The following is a 16,222-nucleotide window of genomic DNA, read 5'->3' as shown; positions in this document are numbered from 1 at the left end:
ACACACCAGCGCTTTTGACTGAGTACAACAGTTCCCGTCAAAATCGGTGCATTTTTCACAGCATGCTCCGTTTCTGCATTGGCATTTCCCTCTCGAATCGAATCGAATTTCATGCATACCGAACTCAACAAAGTTTGTTGTTTGTTTTGCACGAACGGTGAGAGAGAGTATGTATGTGAAGAGCACGAGCGAAAGAGAGTTTCGAAACGAGAGCGCGCACAATACGCTTTCGCCCGTCACGCCACCCCCGTGCGTCAAACCCGGCTACCGCATGCGCTCTTTAAGCATATAACCAGAGCAACAACTCACCGGATTTTTTTTTTGGTTTTGTTTTGTGTATCCGAACACACTAGTAGAGTGTGGCGTGGGTGGGCGGCGCGCGCAGCCGAACCGCTTAACGGCAAGTTATGCACTGTAGCAGCAGCAGCTGGCTTGCACCCACTAACTAGACCTGTGCGAAAAAAAGTGATCCGAACCGCCGGCAAGAAACAGTTAGACCGCTTACGCCGTTCGGAACAGTCGTCTTCGTCGCCGGTGTCGGAGGTTTAGTTTGGAATCGATCAAAATCGATTTAGTTTTTGGTTTGGTGTTGGTTCGCGCTGGTTTGTTTTGTTTATTAGTTTACTCGGGTGTGAGGAAGAAAGTGCAGGAAACGAATGACTCACGGCGAACTGGTTCCGCGATGCGCGTGCGTAAATCTGTTCCGGTTGTATTCCGCTCGTCACCGGACAGACACTACTGGATGACGCTCTTGTGTGACACCGACAGTTGTCGGAATGGCAGAGAATTTTGTTCAATCTAAATAGAATCAAGGTCCAGTAGGCCGTGATGGATGTTTCAACTGTCGCGTGTTTTCGTCATGAGTCAACTCATGTCACGGTGTGACATTGTTGCGAGAGGATTTATTTACCTACATGTATCGAAAGCGGTTGTTGGTTGCGGTGGAGAACAAGGACAGGGAGTGCTTCAATGTTGCAATCTTCTACTTTGGCAGTGATTCGATCTGATTGCGGTTTTTCCAACTTCACGCCAGTAATGAATAGCGGTGGACCCCTCAGCTTATATTTAGACTTCGGATCGAAACACGGTGCAGTCAGGTGACACTGCCGATGGGTGTTTGTTTTCAGCTTTGTGCAATGATATCATATTTTTACCACTCGTAGTAATGTTCTAAATTTGTAAATTCGAAACGAGGCTTCGGTTTGACGCAGAATTGCAAAACAACTTCTGGCCTACTGTGTTCTGTTGTGAAACGTTCTGCGAATATGTCAAATTTATCGGTTGCTGATTGGACTAGTCTTAAAAAAAGAGGAAAAACAGACAGAAGCTAGATAAATGTGTTTCGCCTGTCAGCGAGTGTTTATCTAAGATTTCCAATATTTGTCCGCAGTAAAAATGATTCATCGAAATGTTAAGCTCTTCCCTTTCTCTGTCCCCCTCGGGCGGCCTTTAGTTAGGCAATTTGTGGAGTTGTTTTCGCCATTGAATACCGGCAACCGTGGAGCAACTAACTACCGTTTACGTTTTTTTTCCGACCGTCATAAATGCTATTGATGAAAGCTTTTAGAAAAAGCGAAAAAACAAAATTGATATTTGGAACCAATCAATTTTGTTGTCCCTTTTATTAGATCAACAAACAGTCCGATTCGACTGTGTGTACGTAATGATCAATCACACTTTCCACTCTGGTTGGGAAGGCGCGTACAGAGTAAGACTTCTATTTGGAGCTCAATCGATTTATGGGGTAAAGAAGCAATTTTGTTCAGCTGCACTGAAATTCGCCGGCCGGGCCGCGTTCAAAATCCGATACTCCTCACATTCAGTCGCTCCACCCTACTCGTCCGTCAGCCTAATTCCACCACAAGTACCTACTGCTTCTTCAATCGTTACCCAGGCAGGCTCTGCCCCCGGGGCCCCCAACGCTAGACTATAGATAAATAAATAAACAATACTTTGTTGGAAGAGATTCGTTGGTTACCATCGCAACTACCGTCGTGTAAGTGTGTGTGTGTTTGTGAGTGCGGGTGCGGAAATAATTTAATCAATAGGCATAACAGAGAGAAAAAAATGTCGGAACATGCCACAGCAGAATAGATTTGTGAAAAAATTAGTGATCGAAGTAGGCACAGATTGAACAGACGTCGACAGGGTCGGAAGTTTTGATTTGCTGTCACTTTTTTTTTCTGTTTTTCGTTTTATTATAGTTTTTTTTGACTAAATGTTAAAAGTTTCTCGTCTGTTAGTCCCCAACGAAAATCTCCAAGTACATTTGAAACGATAAAAGAATTTTTGGTCCGTGTCTGTTCCAGCACGTGTACCCACTGGATCGAACTGGGCGCAAATAAATCAATAGAAAATTGAATAATAAATCCTGTACTAATAAACGAAAGTGAAGTGGTTTTTGTTGTTTTGTTTTCGTGCGCTTCAACACCCCGAAGCAGGGTAAATCAATCAGAAGAAGAAAAAACGAAAAAAAAATCGCCAAACAGGATTAGCTGATTATCTTGCAATCATCACCGATCAAAGTAGCCTCGGGTGGTGGAGGTGGACGGTGTGAAACAACACCAGTTCGTGTCGTGACATTTGAAACCCTCACGGAAGTTTGATTGGACCGATCAATAATCGCTCATCTGTGCCCCGCCCGGCTGACTGACTTGACTTGCTGGTTGGTTGGTTGGCTGGCTAGCTGTAATTCAACCGATAAAAAACATGGGTAAATATAAAGCTTCGTGTACAATAAATATAAATTGGATTGCGTTTTGTTTTTCTTTTTGTTATGTCTCGTAATGCACGCACTCGATCGATCGGGTATGCCTTCACCGTATTTGGAAAGATGACGTAAAAGTAATTGGGAACCCTTTGCCGGTATGGCAGTTATGCCGAAAAGTGGTGACGGGGCGTGCTATTTGACGTAAGCTGGTATTAAACGATTCGACGATTCAGTAAATTGATGAGTAGTTGGACAAACGAAGAAGACACAAAATAGTGATGACCATTTTAATGGCTTAATACGGAAAAAATTAGCAACCCAATTTATCGTGCTTTTTTGTCTTTGAATTTAGTAATACCTTTAAAACCTATTGAATAACGATTTTGAGCAGTAATTTTCAACTTAGAGTCCTCGGACCCCCTAGAGGGCCATGAGAAGGTTTCTGTGGGTCGGCGAAGATGGACTTAAAACTTTCCGGCAACAAACGGAAAATAATACGGACGGATCATAATCTCCGGGAAATGACATACATACAGTTACACTACGTAAGAAACTGCGTATAGATAACGGAAAACGCAACGGACGCATGTTGGTAGACTTGAGTGATACGTAGTAACACTGCCTAAGCTCGACTCCTGCCAACGGAAGACAAAAGATTAGCCTGTAGGTTTTTAGGCCTGCTTATAATAACCCTGCCACTTCTAGTTTTCCGATCTGTATACTTCACATCTTTACTGTCACTTGAGTACTATGGCTCTAAATTTGCTTAACTTTCCCTACACAGCAATTGAATGTTGTTGAAAAGTAGAAAAGATAACGTTAAAAGCAAGATCCTGGATATATGACAACGATAAAATTGAGGAGCGCTTACACCACCTAGCGCCGCGCATTAGATAAGAACACACTAAAAGATTTATGTCAAAATACGAAGAAGTGAGATCCTTTACAAACAACACTTGAGAAATTGCAGAAATTTAACTAACTTTAGTACATGATTAACAAATTTTAGTACAAAATTTACAATCATTAGGCAGAATCTTAATAAAGTTAATACATTTTTACGCAACAAAAGAACAAAATTTACAAACAAATATAAAAAGGGGGCTAAATTTAGAACAAATGTAAAGTTTAGTACCATTAAGCATTTCACCAATTGTAGTACAAAATTTACTTGACTTGTTACCGATTTTATTATCCTTTTTTGCAAAAAAAAATTACTGTTTGCACAAAATTACAATTTTTAGTGCACATTTTATAAACATTATTACAGAACTTACTAAATTTTATACGCTTCTACGTACAAAATTGCCAAAAGTTAGCACAAAGTTAGGGCCAGATGTTAACGTAAGCTGGAATTTAATGATTCGTCGTCAACAAATTGAAGAGAAGATAATAGAGACCACTTCAATGGCTTAATACGGAAATAATGGTTAATTCAAATTATTGTATATTCTCCTTTAATTGCGTAATTACTTTAAAAATCTATTGAATGACGATTTAGAGTGTATTTTAAATTTTGACGTCAGTACAGGATTTCAACCTTTTACGTATTTGGATTTTAGTCCACAATTCCAAGATTCTGTCGCTATTTCAAGAATGTTGATACCCATGTTGGAAAGAGTAAACGAGTAAAATCTTCCAAAAGGTGTGTGGATAATGTCAGAGACATAACAAGCGAAAAGTAGAATACACCTTGGGCTGTTAATTCAACGGCGTTTTATAGAACATTTCTAACCTTGAAAAGAGCAAATTTGTCCATTTATCATTTTTACCCAGGCTTAGTTTTAACTCAGGTCTTTTCAAGACAACGAGAACAACAGGTGACTTTTCTTTCGATTTTCTAAGGAAAAGCTGGTTTATATGCAGTTTAAACGAATATGACGACATGCAAATATCGTAAAAAATAGTAAAACTTGTGGAAAGAGCAGAAAATGAAAATTTACTTGACTTTCGGCTCTTGTGCTTTTAGTCTGGGGTGGTGGCCAACAAGATTCGTCATCACAGACTCAAATTTCCCCTTTCGAAATCCTACCCGTTGAACATCAAAAGTCTGTCCGGATAAGTCCAGGTCGAGGTTTCCAACCTAAGGCAAACGAATTACTTTGTTGAAGACAAATATCCTTGCGAAGCAGTACCGTGTTTACGTACCCGCCCACAAAGTGGAGATAAATGGCGTAGTCATCGTAGTCGAGATTAACATGCGTGAATCAGCTTAATCACGCGGTTGTCTGCTTAGAAAACATCCTCCAGTCTGAAAAAATTAAACGGCGGGATAAAATCCTATGTCCATTCAGACTAGTATCGGATGTCGGGTGACTCCAGCGCTGTATCAAATTTACAGATTGAACACAAACATTGAAATTCTGAGATGGATTCTATCAGAATCTTTATCAGGGTTCCATCCGAAACCTGAGAAAGGTTCCATCACTTGAGAACAATGCTGTCAGAATCCTAAGAGAATCGTTCTGTCTGGCGGATCTCCTTGGAAAGACACTACAGTTGTGACTCACTGGTTAGACATTTTTTAACTGGACTGTTCTACAACTGGACCTCTGCTCGTTGGACCATTAGTTATCTGAAACTGAACACCAAAATTGCATGTTAACTTTACTTTGACTATCAAGCTGACAGCAATTAGAGATGCGAACAGATGCATTTACACTACTCACATCCCATTTGGTACGTTTTTTTAAACCTGACAGTCGTTCCACAGCTAGCGAAACAAATTCGTTAGTTGGGCAGAGATGGCGGTCGAAACAATGAATCACGACCGCACTGTTGTAAGCGACGGACGAATGCAAGTAGAGAGCGACCAATATCAAGGGGATTCTTGGAGAAGACAATTTCCGATGAACTGCCGAAGAAGTGTGATAATACGCAGTAGCCGATGGAAATAAAAATAGCCAGTTCTTGACCGTCGATCGGAATTCCAACCCTACGTGGAATCTCCGGTTGGTCCCAGATTGGCTTGGATATACGACAACATACTGCGTTGGCTAAGGAGCGAGCATTGGTTTTAATGTACGAGGAAAAATGAAAAAAGAACAAAAAAGGAAAGGGAGATTAAAAAAGAAAAAATTAAAGATAAAGAAAAAGGAAATACGAAAAGAAGAAAAAAGAAAACAAGTAAAAGTGAAGAAAAAAGAGTAAAATAAGAGAAACAGGAAACGAAACATCAGATAATAGAAAAGAGTTTAGATAGGAAATCAGGCAAAGAAAAAAAGGTAAAAAGGCACAATAAAAGTGTAAAATATAAAAAATATTAGAAAAATGTAAAAGAAACTAAAAACGAAAATTGTTTACAGGGAATAATAAAAAAAGAAAAGCAAAAAAAACGAATGAAGAGAAAAGAAAAAAATGAGACAAATGAACAAGGAATTAGTCAAAAGGAAAAGAAATATAAGAAAAAATGGAAAAGAAACAAATTAAAAAAATAAGCAAGGGCCAATCCAAACAGGATCAAAGAAAGAGGGAAAAATGCAAACGTGATAGAAAAAATGCGGGGACAGAATAAAAAGAAAGAAGAAATAGAAAAATGAAAATGGACAAAGTAAAATGGTATAATGTAAAACCCCAAAAAAGAAAACAGTATCGAAAGGGAAATAAAACAGTGGAAGAGAAAGAAAGAAACAACGAATGTGAAAGAAAAGAATTGGAAAGGGAAGAAATGAGAAAAGAAAAAGTGAATAAGAAAATATCGAAAAAAAGAAAAGTAGAAAAAGCCAAAACGAAGGAAAAGAAGGGAAAAACAAGTGCTAATAAAAAAGGATACTCAAACGAAAGAGAGAAAAAATTCACTAATTTTAGTGTAAAGTTTAAGAAATGGCTAAATTTTGATGCAAATGTTAACTAATTTCAGAATATTATTACACGCAAAATTCATAAATGTTAGTACAATTTTATGTTCCAATTTTAGCACCTTAAATACTCCCTAAATTTTAGTACTAATTTTACCAAAAAATCTTCAAACTTCAGAACACTTTTTACTGCTACCGATTCTTTTCGAATTAATTTCATCAGTAACTGGTACCGTCTTGGTGTCAACCAGTTGGACACTAAATCCAAAAAAGGGACACTCCTAAACGACTAGCTGATCCCGAGTGATGCCTAAGGAAGCAAACACAGATCCGCTTTGCGGTTTGCTGGTGAGAAAGCGTAATCAATCTTTTGTTTACCTTGTAATGAATTTGGATTGAACCCAATATGTGCATTTCACTTTCACCATTGCTCTAAGTTTTTGTGCAAATTTTGTTACCAATTTTGAAAATTTCAGAACAATTTTTACGAATTTTGACATGCTTTTGTGCAAATTTTCACCAAAATTTATAAATTTTAGTAATAATTAGTAACATTAGTAAACGCTAACTAAATCTAGTACATTTTTGCCTGTCGGTTTAACAAAATTTGTCAAATTTTAGCACAATTTTTGGGTGTAAATGTTTTCCAAAATTGTAATAATAGAATTTTTGGTGCGAATATTTGAACATTTTTCCTATTTTAGTACGAATTATGATTCAGTACTGTAATTACAATTTTAGATTTTTTTTTACCAACTTTGGCACACTTTTCTTATAGAAATTTTACAAATTTTAGAGCAAAAATTACAATCTTGCATAATTTAGTACATTTATACGCATAAATTTCAAAAGAAAAAAATGAATTTTTGTGCAAGCGTAAACTAAATTTAGTACAAATACAAAGTTTTGTACCAAAGTTTTAATATTGCATCAATTTTAGTACAAATTTTGGTACAACGATTTACCGATTTTGGTATTTGTTGATGAAAAATTACAACGCTTAGTACATAATTTACGAATTTTAGAACAAATTTTACAAACATCTTAAGTAAGTTTGTACATACAAAATTAAACGAAGTTTATGATAATTTTTATCAAAATTTAGTACATTTCTATGAGCAAAATATACAAATTTAAGTTCAACACTTCATTTTTAGCACAAGTTTCCCGCATTTTAGCATAAAATTTTCAGATTTGTTGTACCAATGTTTGACAAATTTTAGTACACAAATTACTCTCGCCAGCAAACTAGAACACCATGTTTGCTTCCTACGCCTCAGGGTCAGTCAGCTGATTGTTACTGTTCATATTTAGTTGCTTAGTGAGTGTCCCGGGTTGTGGGCCAAGCGCGTGCCTTTTACTAGCGCTGTGAAAATTTGCTGTTCCTGATGATGTTTGGAGTGACGGGCGAGACGGTGACTGTGGTGCCGATAAGGACGCTGATGACGACGACTTGGGATACATTCCAGAAGACGATAAATGAACAGGAAAATAAATATTATCGAAACTTTCTTAAACACGGATAGAGTGAGATAGAATTGATATACTTTAGTATAAAGTCAAAACTATTTAACACCAATTTTAGAATTTTCAATTTTTTAGAGCAAATGAACAAAAGTTTAAAATTTTGAACAAATTTGAAATATTTTGTGCCAATATTTACTAAATTTAGTACATTGGTTTGATGCTAATTTTAGTACAAAATCTATCCAGCTTGGGTTCGATTTTTTGGTAAAATAACAAATTTTATTATCATTATTATAATATTTAACAAAACTGAGTTCACATTTTGGTACCAATTTTACAAAATTCAGATTACTTTTTCCCGTTTTTTACACAAATTTACAAATTTTAGTGCGATTTGTTCTAATTTTAACACGTTTATTACAAATAAGCTAGATCGGCAGACATTAGTACAAGTATTACTAAATTTAGGACATTTTTACAAATTTGAGTACATATTTTTCTTCTCATAAATGTGACCTAAGTTTAGTGCAAATTTCAAAATTGATTACACACACGCTAGCGAACGCGTCATACCAACGTCCACGCGATCGAACACGTTATGGTTGGGCAGAGAAAAATCGAGAACGAATAAAAAGCCATTTTTTCCACACTGTGTGTTAGATCTTCATAAAAATCAATCAGCTCTGATTGATTTTTATTAAGGTCTAACACAGGGTGTGGAAAAAAACTGCTTTTTTGTTTTTGATTTTTGCTCATTCTCTGTTAAACCTTAACTTACAAACGCTCGGCTCCTTCGCCATGATACACAAAAATGTACATGCAATCGCGATTATCCACGCGCAACTACACCCAAGTTTTCGCAAACACTCAAACCCTCCGATGATTTAGCAAACGCTATAGCACTTATGATCTGATTAATGCGTTCTCAAGCGCGTACAAATGAAGACTCATTCTCAGGCGATCGTAAAGTCCCTATGCTTGCTCATCGGAACCGTACACTCCATATCATAGTTAGAATTACGGCCCGCTGTCACATTTCCTGTTTCGTCTGCAATTGTAGTGATTGATTCTGACAGAAAGGCTTTTTTGAGTATCTGGTTCTACAGCTTCAGAACACAATTTTGAGCTGGATCATAACATAATTTCAAACTGCACAAAGCAGATGAATTATCATTGTGCCAAATAGTTGAAGTGAACTACAGACGGTACTTAGTTTCTATTTTCGTTGGGATCGAATGCCGTAAATAAATGCTTTGCGTTGGACACAGCATACAAAAAGGTCCTATCGCTTAGAACGAATAACTGATAAAATATATAAGAAAAATAGAAGAATAATGGAATATAATGACAATAAAATTTATGACACAAAAATACTAAAATCTACAAATAAGTTCTCAGAAATTATAGGGAAAATGCAAAAAAGTGGAAGATATAGAACCAATCAAAAAAAAGTTGAGTGAAAAGTGTATACAAAAAAAAGAGAAATATTTATGAATGTTAAAATGTATCATGGATTTGCGGATAAACCTCGTCTCGTCGGAAACTGACAGACTGGCCACCAGAAGGACGACAAATACTGATGTTTTAGAGCACCTAGTTCATAAAATCATTTTGTCGTGTAAGACATACCCATACTCGATTCGATGCTAAAAAGGCATCCACAATTCGATTTTTTTAGCGTCTCTAGTAGGACCGACACATGAGCATAACGAACGTGCTAAGAAAACCGAATGATGGACGTCTTATTAGCAACGAATCGAATAAGTGTTTGTCTTACACAACAAAACAATTTTTTGGGGTAAAATATCGGGTTGGCATGGGAATATGTACCAAATCTTCATGAGTTCCAATCCCATCCATTTTTGTTTTTTGACCCAGCATTTTTTTCAAATATATTGGTTCCAACTTTTTCTTTCATTACCTTTGTCCTAATTACCAGTTCCACAAAAAAAAATTTCCCATGTTTCGAGTCTTTTCAAACTCGCCCAGTTTCTCACACTGCTTATCCAGGCTGAGAAGCCGAGGTACCGTGACAACCTTACACTTCACACGCAACATTTGTGTACACCACCTCTCGAGCACATTTGATCGATCCGCCCTCACACCAAAAAAAAAAATCAGCCGCCTGCCGCCCATCTAATTTTCCACCCGGAAAGTTGCTTAAAAAATCACAATTAGCTGCCCTCCTCCTTCCACCTTTTGTTTACCGACCCCGACTACTGTCGGCCTCTCCGGTTTCCCACCGACCGGCATCATCATGATTTGGGAATGAATGTGCGATTTTTGTTGTTGTTTTTCGACTTCCGAAAGTGGCTGCTTCCCATCTACACACTGAATAAGTAATCAACTGAATGAATGTGTAGATATTTTCACTCCATCGCGTTCCAAAAGTTTTTTTTCCGTACGCGTGTGTGTATTTGCGACGGGAACATCCACCTTCGCTAATTTTAGCATTGTATTTTTTTATCGCCCCACAATCACCGCCCCCCGGAATGGGGTGTTCGCGTGTGTCGCAGCAAGCGGTGGCGGCTTACAGTCGTAAGCATCGAAAATAGTAGGTACACACGTTAGTAAAAAATGGCAAAACAGGAACGAAGTTTATAAATTTGAACTACTTCTTCGGCAATTACGAGGAACGAGAAATAAGCATATCAGCAACCTCAATCTCAACGGAGCATATCACGGGTTGGCTGATTGCCACGAAACAGGCGATTGTTGCACATCGCAGGGGTACATGTTGATACGGGGGGAAAGGGAAGGGGTGTTGATAGTAAAAAGCTTTCATGAATAGCTAATGAAGCTGAAATCACATGAAAACTATTGTGTACTACGAGAACAAGCTTTGCTTCGGAGGAAAGTCGAGCATCTTTTTTCCTTCGGGACATCATATTGGTAGTTTGTCCGAGCGAGGCGTCAGACTTTTAAACAGTTTTTTCAGTGATCCTAGTGCAAATAAAAGTGAAGTATCTGTCAATGTCAATCTGTCAATGTCAATTTCTCACTATTTACTTTCGTTCTTTGATTTCCGCTAAGCGATAACTAGCGAACAAATGGTTTACTGACGCAGGGTTAGTAGAGAAGACGGATTGTAAGACGACCGAGAAGAAAGTTATTTTCTCGCCGTGCTTCGGTCCGCTTTTCAAGTGTTCTTCCAAACGTGATGATTGTTATTATTACAACACTTTACGCTTTTTTCATCCCACCCAACTTCTGCACGTATTTTGCGCTCCCCCTTTGAGCTGGCAGACTGCCGAGCAGCAGACTCATTTCCACTTCTTCTCACGACACATGAGATGAGCAATTTCGCACCCATGCATGGGTAAGTGCAAAGCAGGCGGCGCTTTATGTTTCATACTTCCTCTTGTAAACACGGCTGATCAGAGATAAATTGCAAAATTGATGTTGATCATAGGGTCGGTTTGTTTACTATGCCGAGTAAATGGCTCAACAAAAGTTTATCACGTGATCAAGGTAGATTTGGAATTCTTTATTATTAATCCTCAATTTTTATTCTTTATTATTTATGGGATCAAACCACATTAATGTAGAATAAGCCATTTTTAAGATCAGTGAAAATTCTATTTTTCCCAATAATTCAAAATGTTCTGCTATACATCATTAAGAATTGAAAAACTTGTTAAACCAGGTTGAAACTGATTCCGTCAAGGTAACCCTATTTGAATAGCCGCTACTCTATACCCTATCCGACTGTACCTTACACATGGTAATGAAATTAACACTTCATTTGTTCAGTGGCTGCGGCGACGCGCTGAAACTTTCCATTTCGATTGTCTTAGAAAAAAAAATCATTTTTCCCTTCTCCCTCTGCCCAGCTCCGTTTGATAGCGCAGGGTCAAACATATATCATTTCTTCGCTAGTAAGTAGGAGGGGAAAGGAAAAAAAGAGGTATTGTTTCCTTTTTCGTCTGTGAGCAATATGAAATTAGATGATCATTTCCGCTGCTGGTCTCTCTCGAACTCTTTGGTCACTCCATGTTGTTTATAGCAGGCATAAAACTAGAGATGTGATTGAAATCGGCCATAAAACAGCGTTACATTAGAATGTTTGGTAGGGTTATTGTGGTTTGGTCCTGAAAGTGTTTAGTTTGTTTTTCATTTAGAACTTTGATTGTAGTTGATATACATACATCCTTCTTTATAACATGAGCTGATCTTTATGTGATGATGTATCTATTACGGTTGGTGCTAAATTCTTTCAACTTATTCATATGTAAACGTGTGCAATCAGCTGAGGTGCATCGATCAGAACATTTGTTAACCGAAAAAAAAGTTAAGAAAATAGTGAAAATTGACAGAGCTCCGGTCGTTGGCTCGTAGCACGGCGTTTCCAAATAGGCCGAGATGTGTTCGAAATGTTTATTACTATGAAAACTTGATTTTTGAGTAATAATGTTTTCAGTAAAATTCTTTTTTATAAAATATTTTGCATTTTAAGGAAGCTTTAGTTTACTGATTAATCCACCTAAAGATGAGAAGCAAGTTTTTGTTTGGCAATTCATCCAATTAAAAATAACATTGTTTGGCAAAATTGTGGAGTATGTAGTAAAAAACAACTTTGCTTATGAGACTTAATTAATACCAAAGTTTTAATCACTTTTTGGGTGAGTTTCTAGATTATCAAAATGCCTTTTCAAACAAAAATTTAAAAAGACATTTTGAAACTCTAGTATTCAGGCATAAGAGAGTAATAATTTTCATTCTGAAAGTTTCCTGAAATTTATCTCTTTTACACATGTTGAGTTATAGGTTAAAGCCTTGATATGTAACATAACACTTGTTGAGTTATTTCGAAATTTTTCCGTGTTTACCACGGAGATCTACGTGGAAAACAACTATATGCGAACGAATTTTTAAAAGAAACTCAATTCAATCCAGGCACAACCCAAAATACATTAATTCCAAAATCTCTTGCAATACCTGCAATATTCTGGTAATATGCATAAAATGCACGAATCCCCTTTGCATTTAATGATTATTTATAGTTTATTTTCCTTTTCCTATGTTTTATTTTATATTTTTCATTTTATTTTTTATTATGTTTTATATTTTTCGTTTTCTATTTATAAGTATCTATTTTATGTGCTGTTTTTCATTTTCTGTTTCATTCTTGCTATTTAATTTTTTTTTTCGCTATTTTCTATTTTGATTTTCTTTTTTCTGTTTCAGATCTTTATCACCTCTTTCCATTTTTTGTATTCTATTGTTTAGTTTTGTTTTCTACTTTCTTTTCCCATTTTTGCATTTTTCGTTACTTTTACTATTTTTTTTTTGTTTGCTATGTCCTGTTTTGTTTTTTTTATTTTGATTATAGATATTTTAACCTTAGGATGATTTGTCTCGTAATTTGGATTAGGAAAACCCCTATTTGAAAAATATCCAACCCAATGTGCGGGGTTGGGAATCGAACCCAGGTTCTTGTTTCATTTTCTATTTTATATATTCTATTTCCCGTTCAAAACTTTTGTCGCTTTGTTTCCTTTTTTTTATTAATTTACCAACTTTCAACATATTTTTCACAATTTATTTTCATATCTTTATTTTTCTGCATTTTTGCTATTTTTAATTTCGTTTTTTCAACCTCTATGCTCCTTTCATTCTTTCCTAATATCTTAAATTTTCCATTTTGTATTGCGTAATTTTGTTTTCATTTTCCGCATTACGTTTTATATTTTCTTTTGTCATTTTTTATTTTTTTCTGATGATTAAAATATTATTAAAATTCTGTTTAAATTAAATTTGTATATTTTAAATATATTCTAAATAATTTGTTTATTTTTTTATGATTTGTTTCTTTGCTCTAGTTTTACTTTTAGTATTTTTTATTTCACATTTTTGTCGGCTTTCTTTTTTCTATCCTATTTTCCAACTTTTATTCGCCTTCTTCTTTTTACTGATTTCAATTTTTATTTTTTATTACCTATTGTTTATTATTATTTTTTATTTTTTTTTATTTTTCTATATTGTCTATTTTTTATTGTCTTTTTTTTCTAATTTTTGTTTCTTATCTTCGAACTGCTCATTTGTCGTTTTTTTATGTGCAACTTTCCGTTTATTAAATTGGATTAAACGATTTGCGTTCAGCTTCTCAGCATATGGCAGCAGTCGTGATCGCCGTATAGAGGTTAAGTTTAGAAATGCAAACAAACATATCTTATTATCGCATGCATGCTGACCGTCCCACTAGAAGAAAATTGTTTTTTTATTTTGTTTTTCATTTTCTTTTTTTCGAATTTTCTATATATTTTCTTATTTTATTTCCGTTTTCTATTTTTGTTTTTTTTCATATTTTATCTATCATATTTTTTTTGTTTTCCATTTTCAATTTTCTAATTTCTTTATCACATTTTATTTCTTTTTTCTATTTTCTGTGGTTTTTTCTTCCTATTTTTCACCATTTTCTTTTTAAATTTTCCTATTTTCTATCGTCATTTCTTAATTTTTTGTTGCTTCTTTTTTGTTCTCCATATTTAATTTTGCTTTCTTTTTTATCTTTAACCATTTTCCTTTTTATTTTATTTTTCTATTTCAGTTTCCATGTCTTCTTTCACTGTTTGTTTTCCGCGGCATTTTTAAAATTTTCGTTCCACTATTTTCTTTCTATAGTGTATTAATCTTTATTATTCCCAATATTTGTTTCCATTTTCTTTTTGTTATATTCGATTATTCCTATTTCTTCATTTCGATTATCGATATTCTGGAAAAACATCTATTAGAAAAATATCCTACCCTATGTGCGGGGTTATGAATCGAACCCAGGTAAGCTGCGTACAAGGCAAGCGATTTACCAACTTCGCTCTGCCCGCCCTCGTATGTTGTAGTTGTTTATTTTCTTATATATTCTTTTTCTTTTTTTTTTGCTCTATTTCCCTTTTAAAATGTTTCTCTGTTTTCTGTGTTCTTTTTTAAATTAGTTAATTATTTATTTTATATATTGACTTATGTACCTTTTTTATTTCTCCTATTTTTTGTCTTGTTACTATTATCCATTTTTTATTTCCTTTTTTTCTAATTTCTATTTCCCTTCTCCTCTTCCGATTTTTTTTATTTTCCTTCCTCGGTTTATCCAACTTTGTTCTCTATTTTCCATTTCTTTTTGTGTTTTCCTATTTTTTAAATTTTTGTTTATGATCTTTGCTGTGAATTTTTGTCTAGGGGCGGGCATCGCGCAATTGGTAAATCGATTGCCTTATACGCAGTTCACCTGGGTTCGATTCCCAACCCCGCACATATTATTCTAAAGACATTTTTTGCATCCGAAAAAGAGACGAACGATGCTAAGATTAAAAACTTTACAATTGAAAAAATCTGCCCTTTTTTATATATCCTGTTTATTATTATAATATTTTTTAAAATTTTTTTTTATTTTGTTCTATTTTTAGTTCTCATTTGTCTCAAGGTTACGTTTAATTTTGTTATATTTTCTAATTTTTATGATGCTTTTTTCTTTTTATTAATATATATTTTTCCCTTTTCAGCTGCTTATTTTTCTATTCGATTGATATTTTTTCTGTACTGTTTATTTTATTATTTATTTCTTCCAATTTGCTGTTTTCCATTTTGTGTCTTTTATTTTCTGTATTCTTGCTTGTCGGTTTCTTTTGTCATGTTCTTTTTATTAAATTGTAGTGAAGCCCAAAATGGAAACAAACATTCCTTATAATGGCATAAAACGACTGATAATGGTTGTCGTCTCGCTAGAACAGAATTGTTTTTTCAATTTCTTTTTGTTTTAAATTTTCTATATATTTTCTTATTTTATTCGTTTTCTATTTTCGTTTTTTATGTTCATGATTTTTTTTGCTTGCTGTTCTCTATTTTCAGTCTCCTAAATACTATATTCTATGTTATTTTTGTTTTCAATTATTTTTTATTTTCTTTGTTTTTTTCTGTTTTTTTATAAAATGTTCCTATTTTCTATAGACCTTTTTAGTCTTTCGTTGTTTTATTCCCCATATTTATTTCTTTTAAATTTTATATTTCACTATTTTCTTTTTTTTCTGTTTCGGTTTCCTTTTCTTCTTTTCTTGCTGCTAGTTTTTTGTGCATTTTTTAGTCTCCCATCTTCCATTTTCTATTTCTTATTTTTCGATTTTCCTTTTCTACTTTGACCTTTATTATTCCCAATATCTATTGCTGTTTTCTTTTTATGTTTTTAACGACATTCAATTAGCAAGGGACTGGAAAATGAACTATTTCAATATTAAGAGCCATAGGTACTCAAGGGAGA

General features: G+C 34.9%; 1 protein-coding gene across 2 annotated transcripts in view; it reads left to right on the top strand.

The window, feature by feature from the left end:
• Positions 1–494: 494 nt before the first annotated feature.
• LOC131688988 (uncharacterized) overlaps positions 495–16,222 on the top strand; it is a 134,753-nt gene continuing 119,025 nt past the window's right edge. Inside the window, exons 1-2 of one of the 2 annotated variants that reach the window (XM_058973701.1) lie at positions 495–602; positions 2,244–2,713. In XM_058973701.1, coding sequence (XP_058829684.1) covers positions 2,710–2,713 — 4 coding nt within the window. In that variant the 5' untranslated portion in view covers positions 495–602; positions 2,244–2,709. Of the gene's footprint in view, positions 603–2,140; positions 2,714–16,222 lie in introns of those variants that run through there. The other variant, XM_058973710.1, reaches the window with a different exon arrangement.

Source organism: Topomyia yanbarensis, chromosome 1, assembly GCF_030247195.1.
Source record: "Topomyia yanbarensis strain Yona2022 chromosome 1, ASM3024719v1, whole genome shotgun sequence".
Lineage (NCBI taxonomy): Eukaryota > Metazoa > Arthropoda > Insecta > Diptera > Culicidae > Topomyia > Topomyia yanbarensis.
This window is presented reverse-complemented; position numbering and strand designations above follow the sequence as displayed.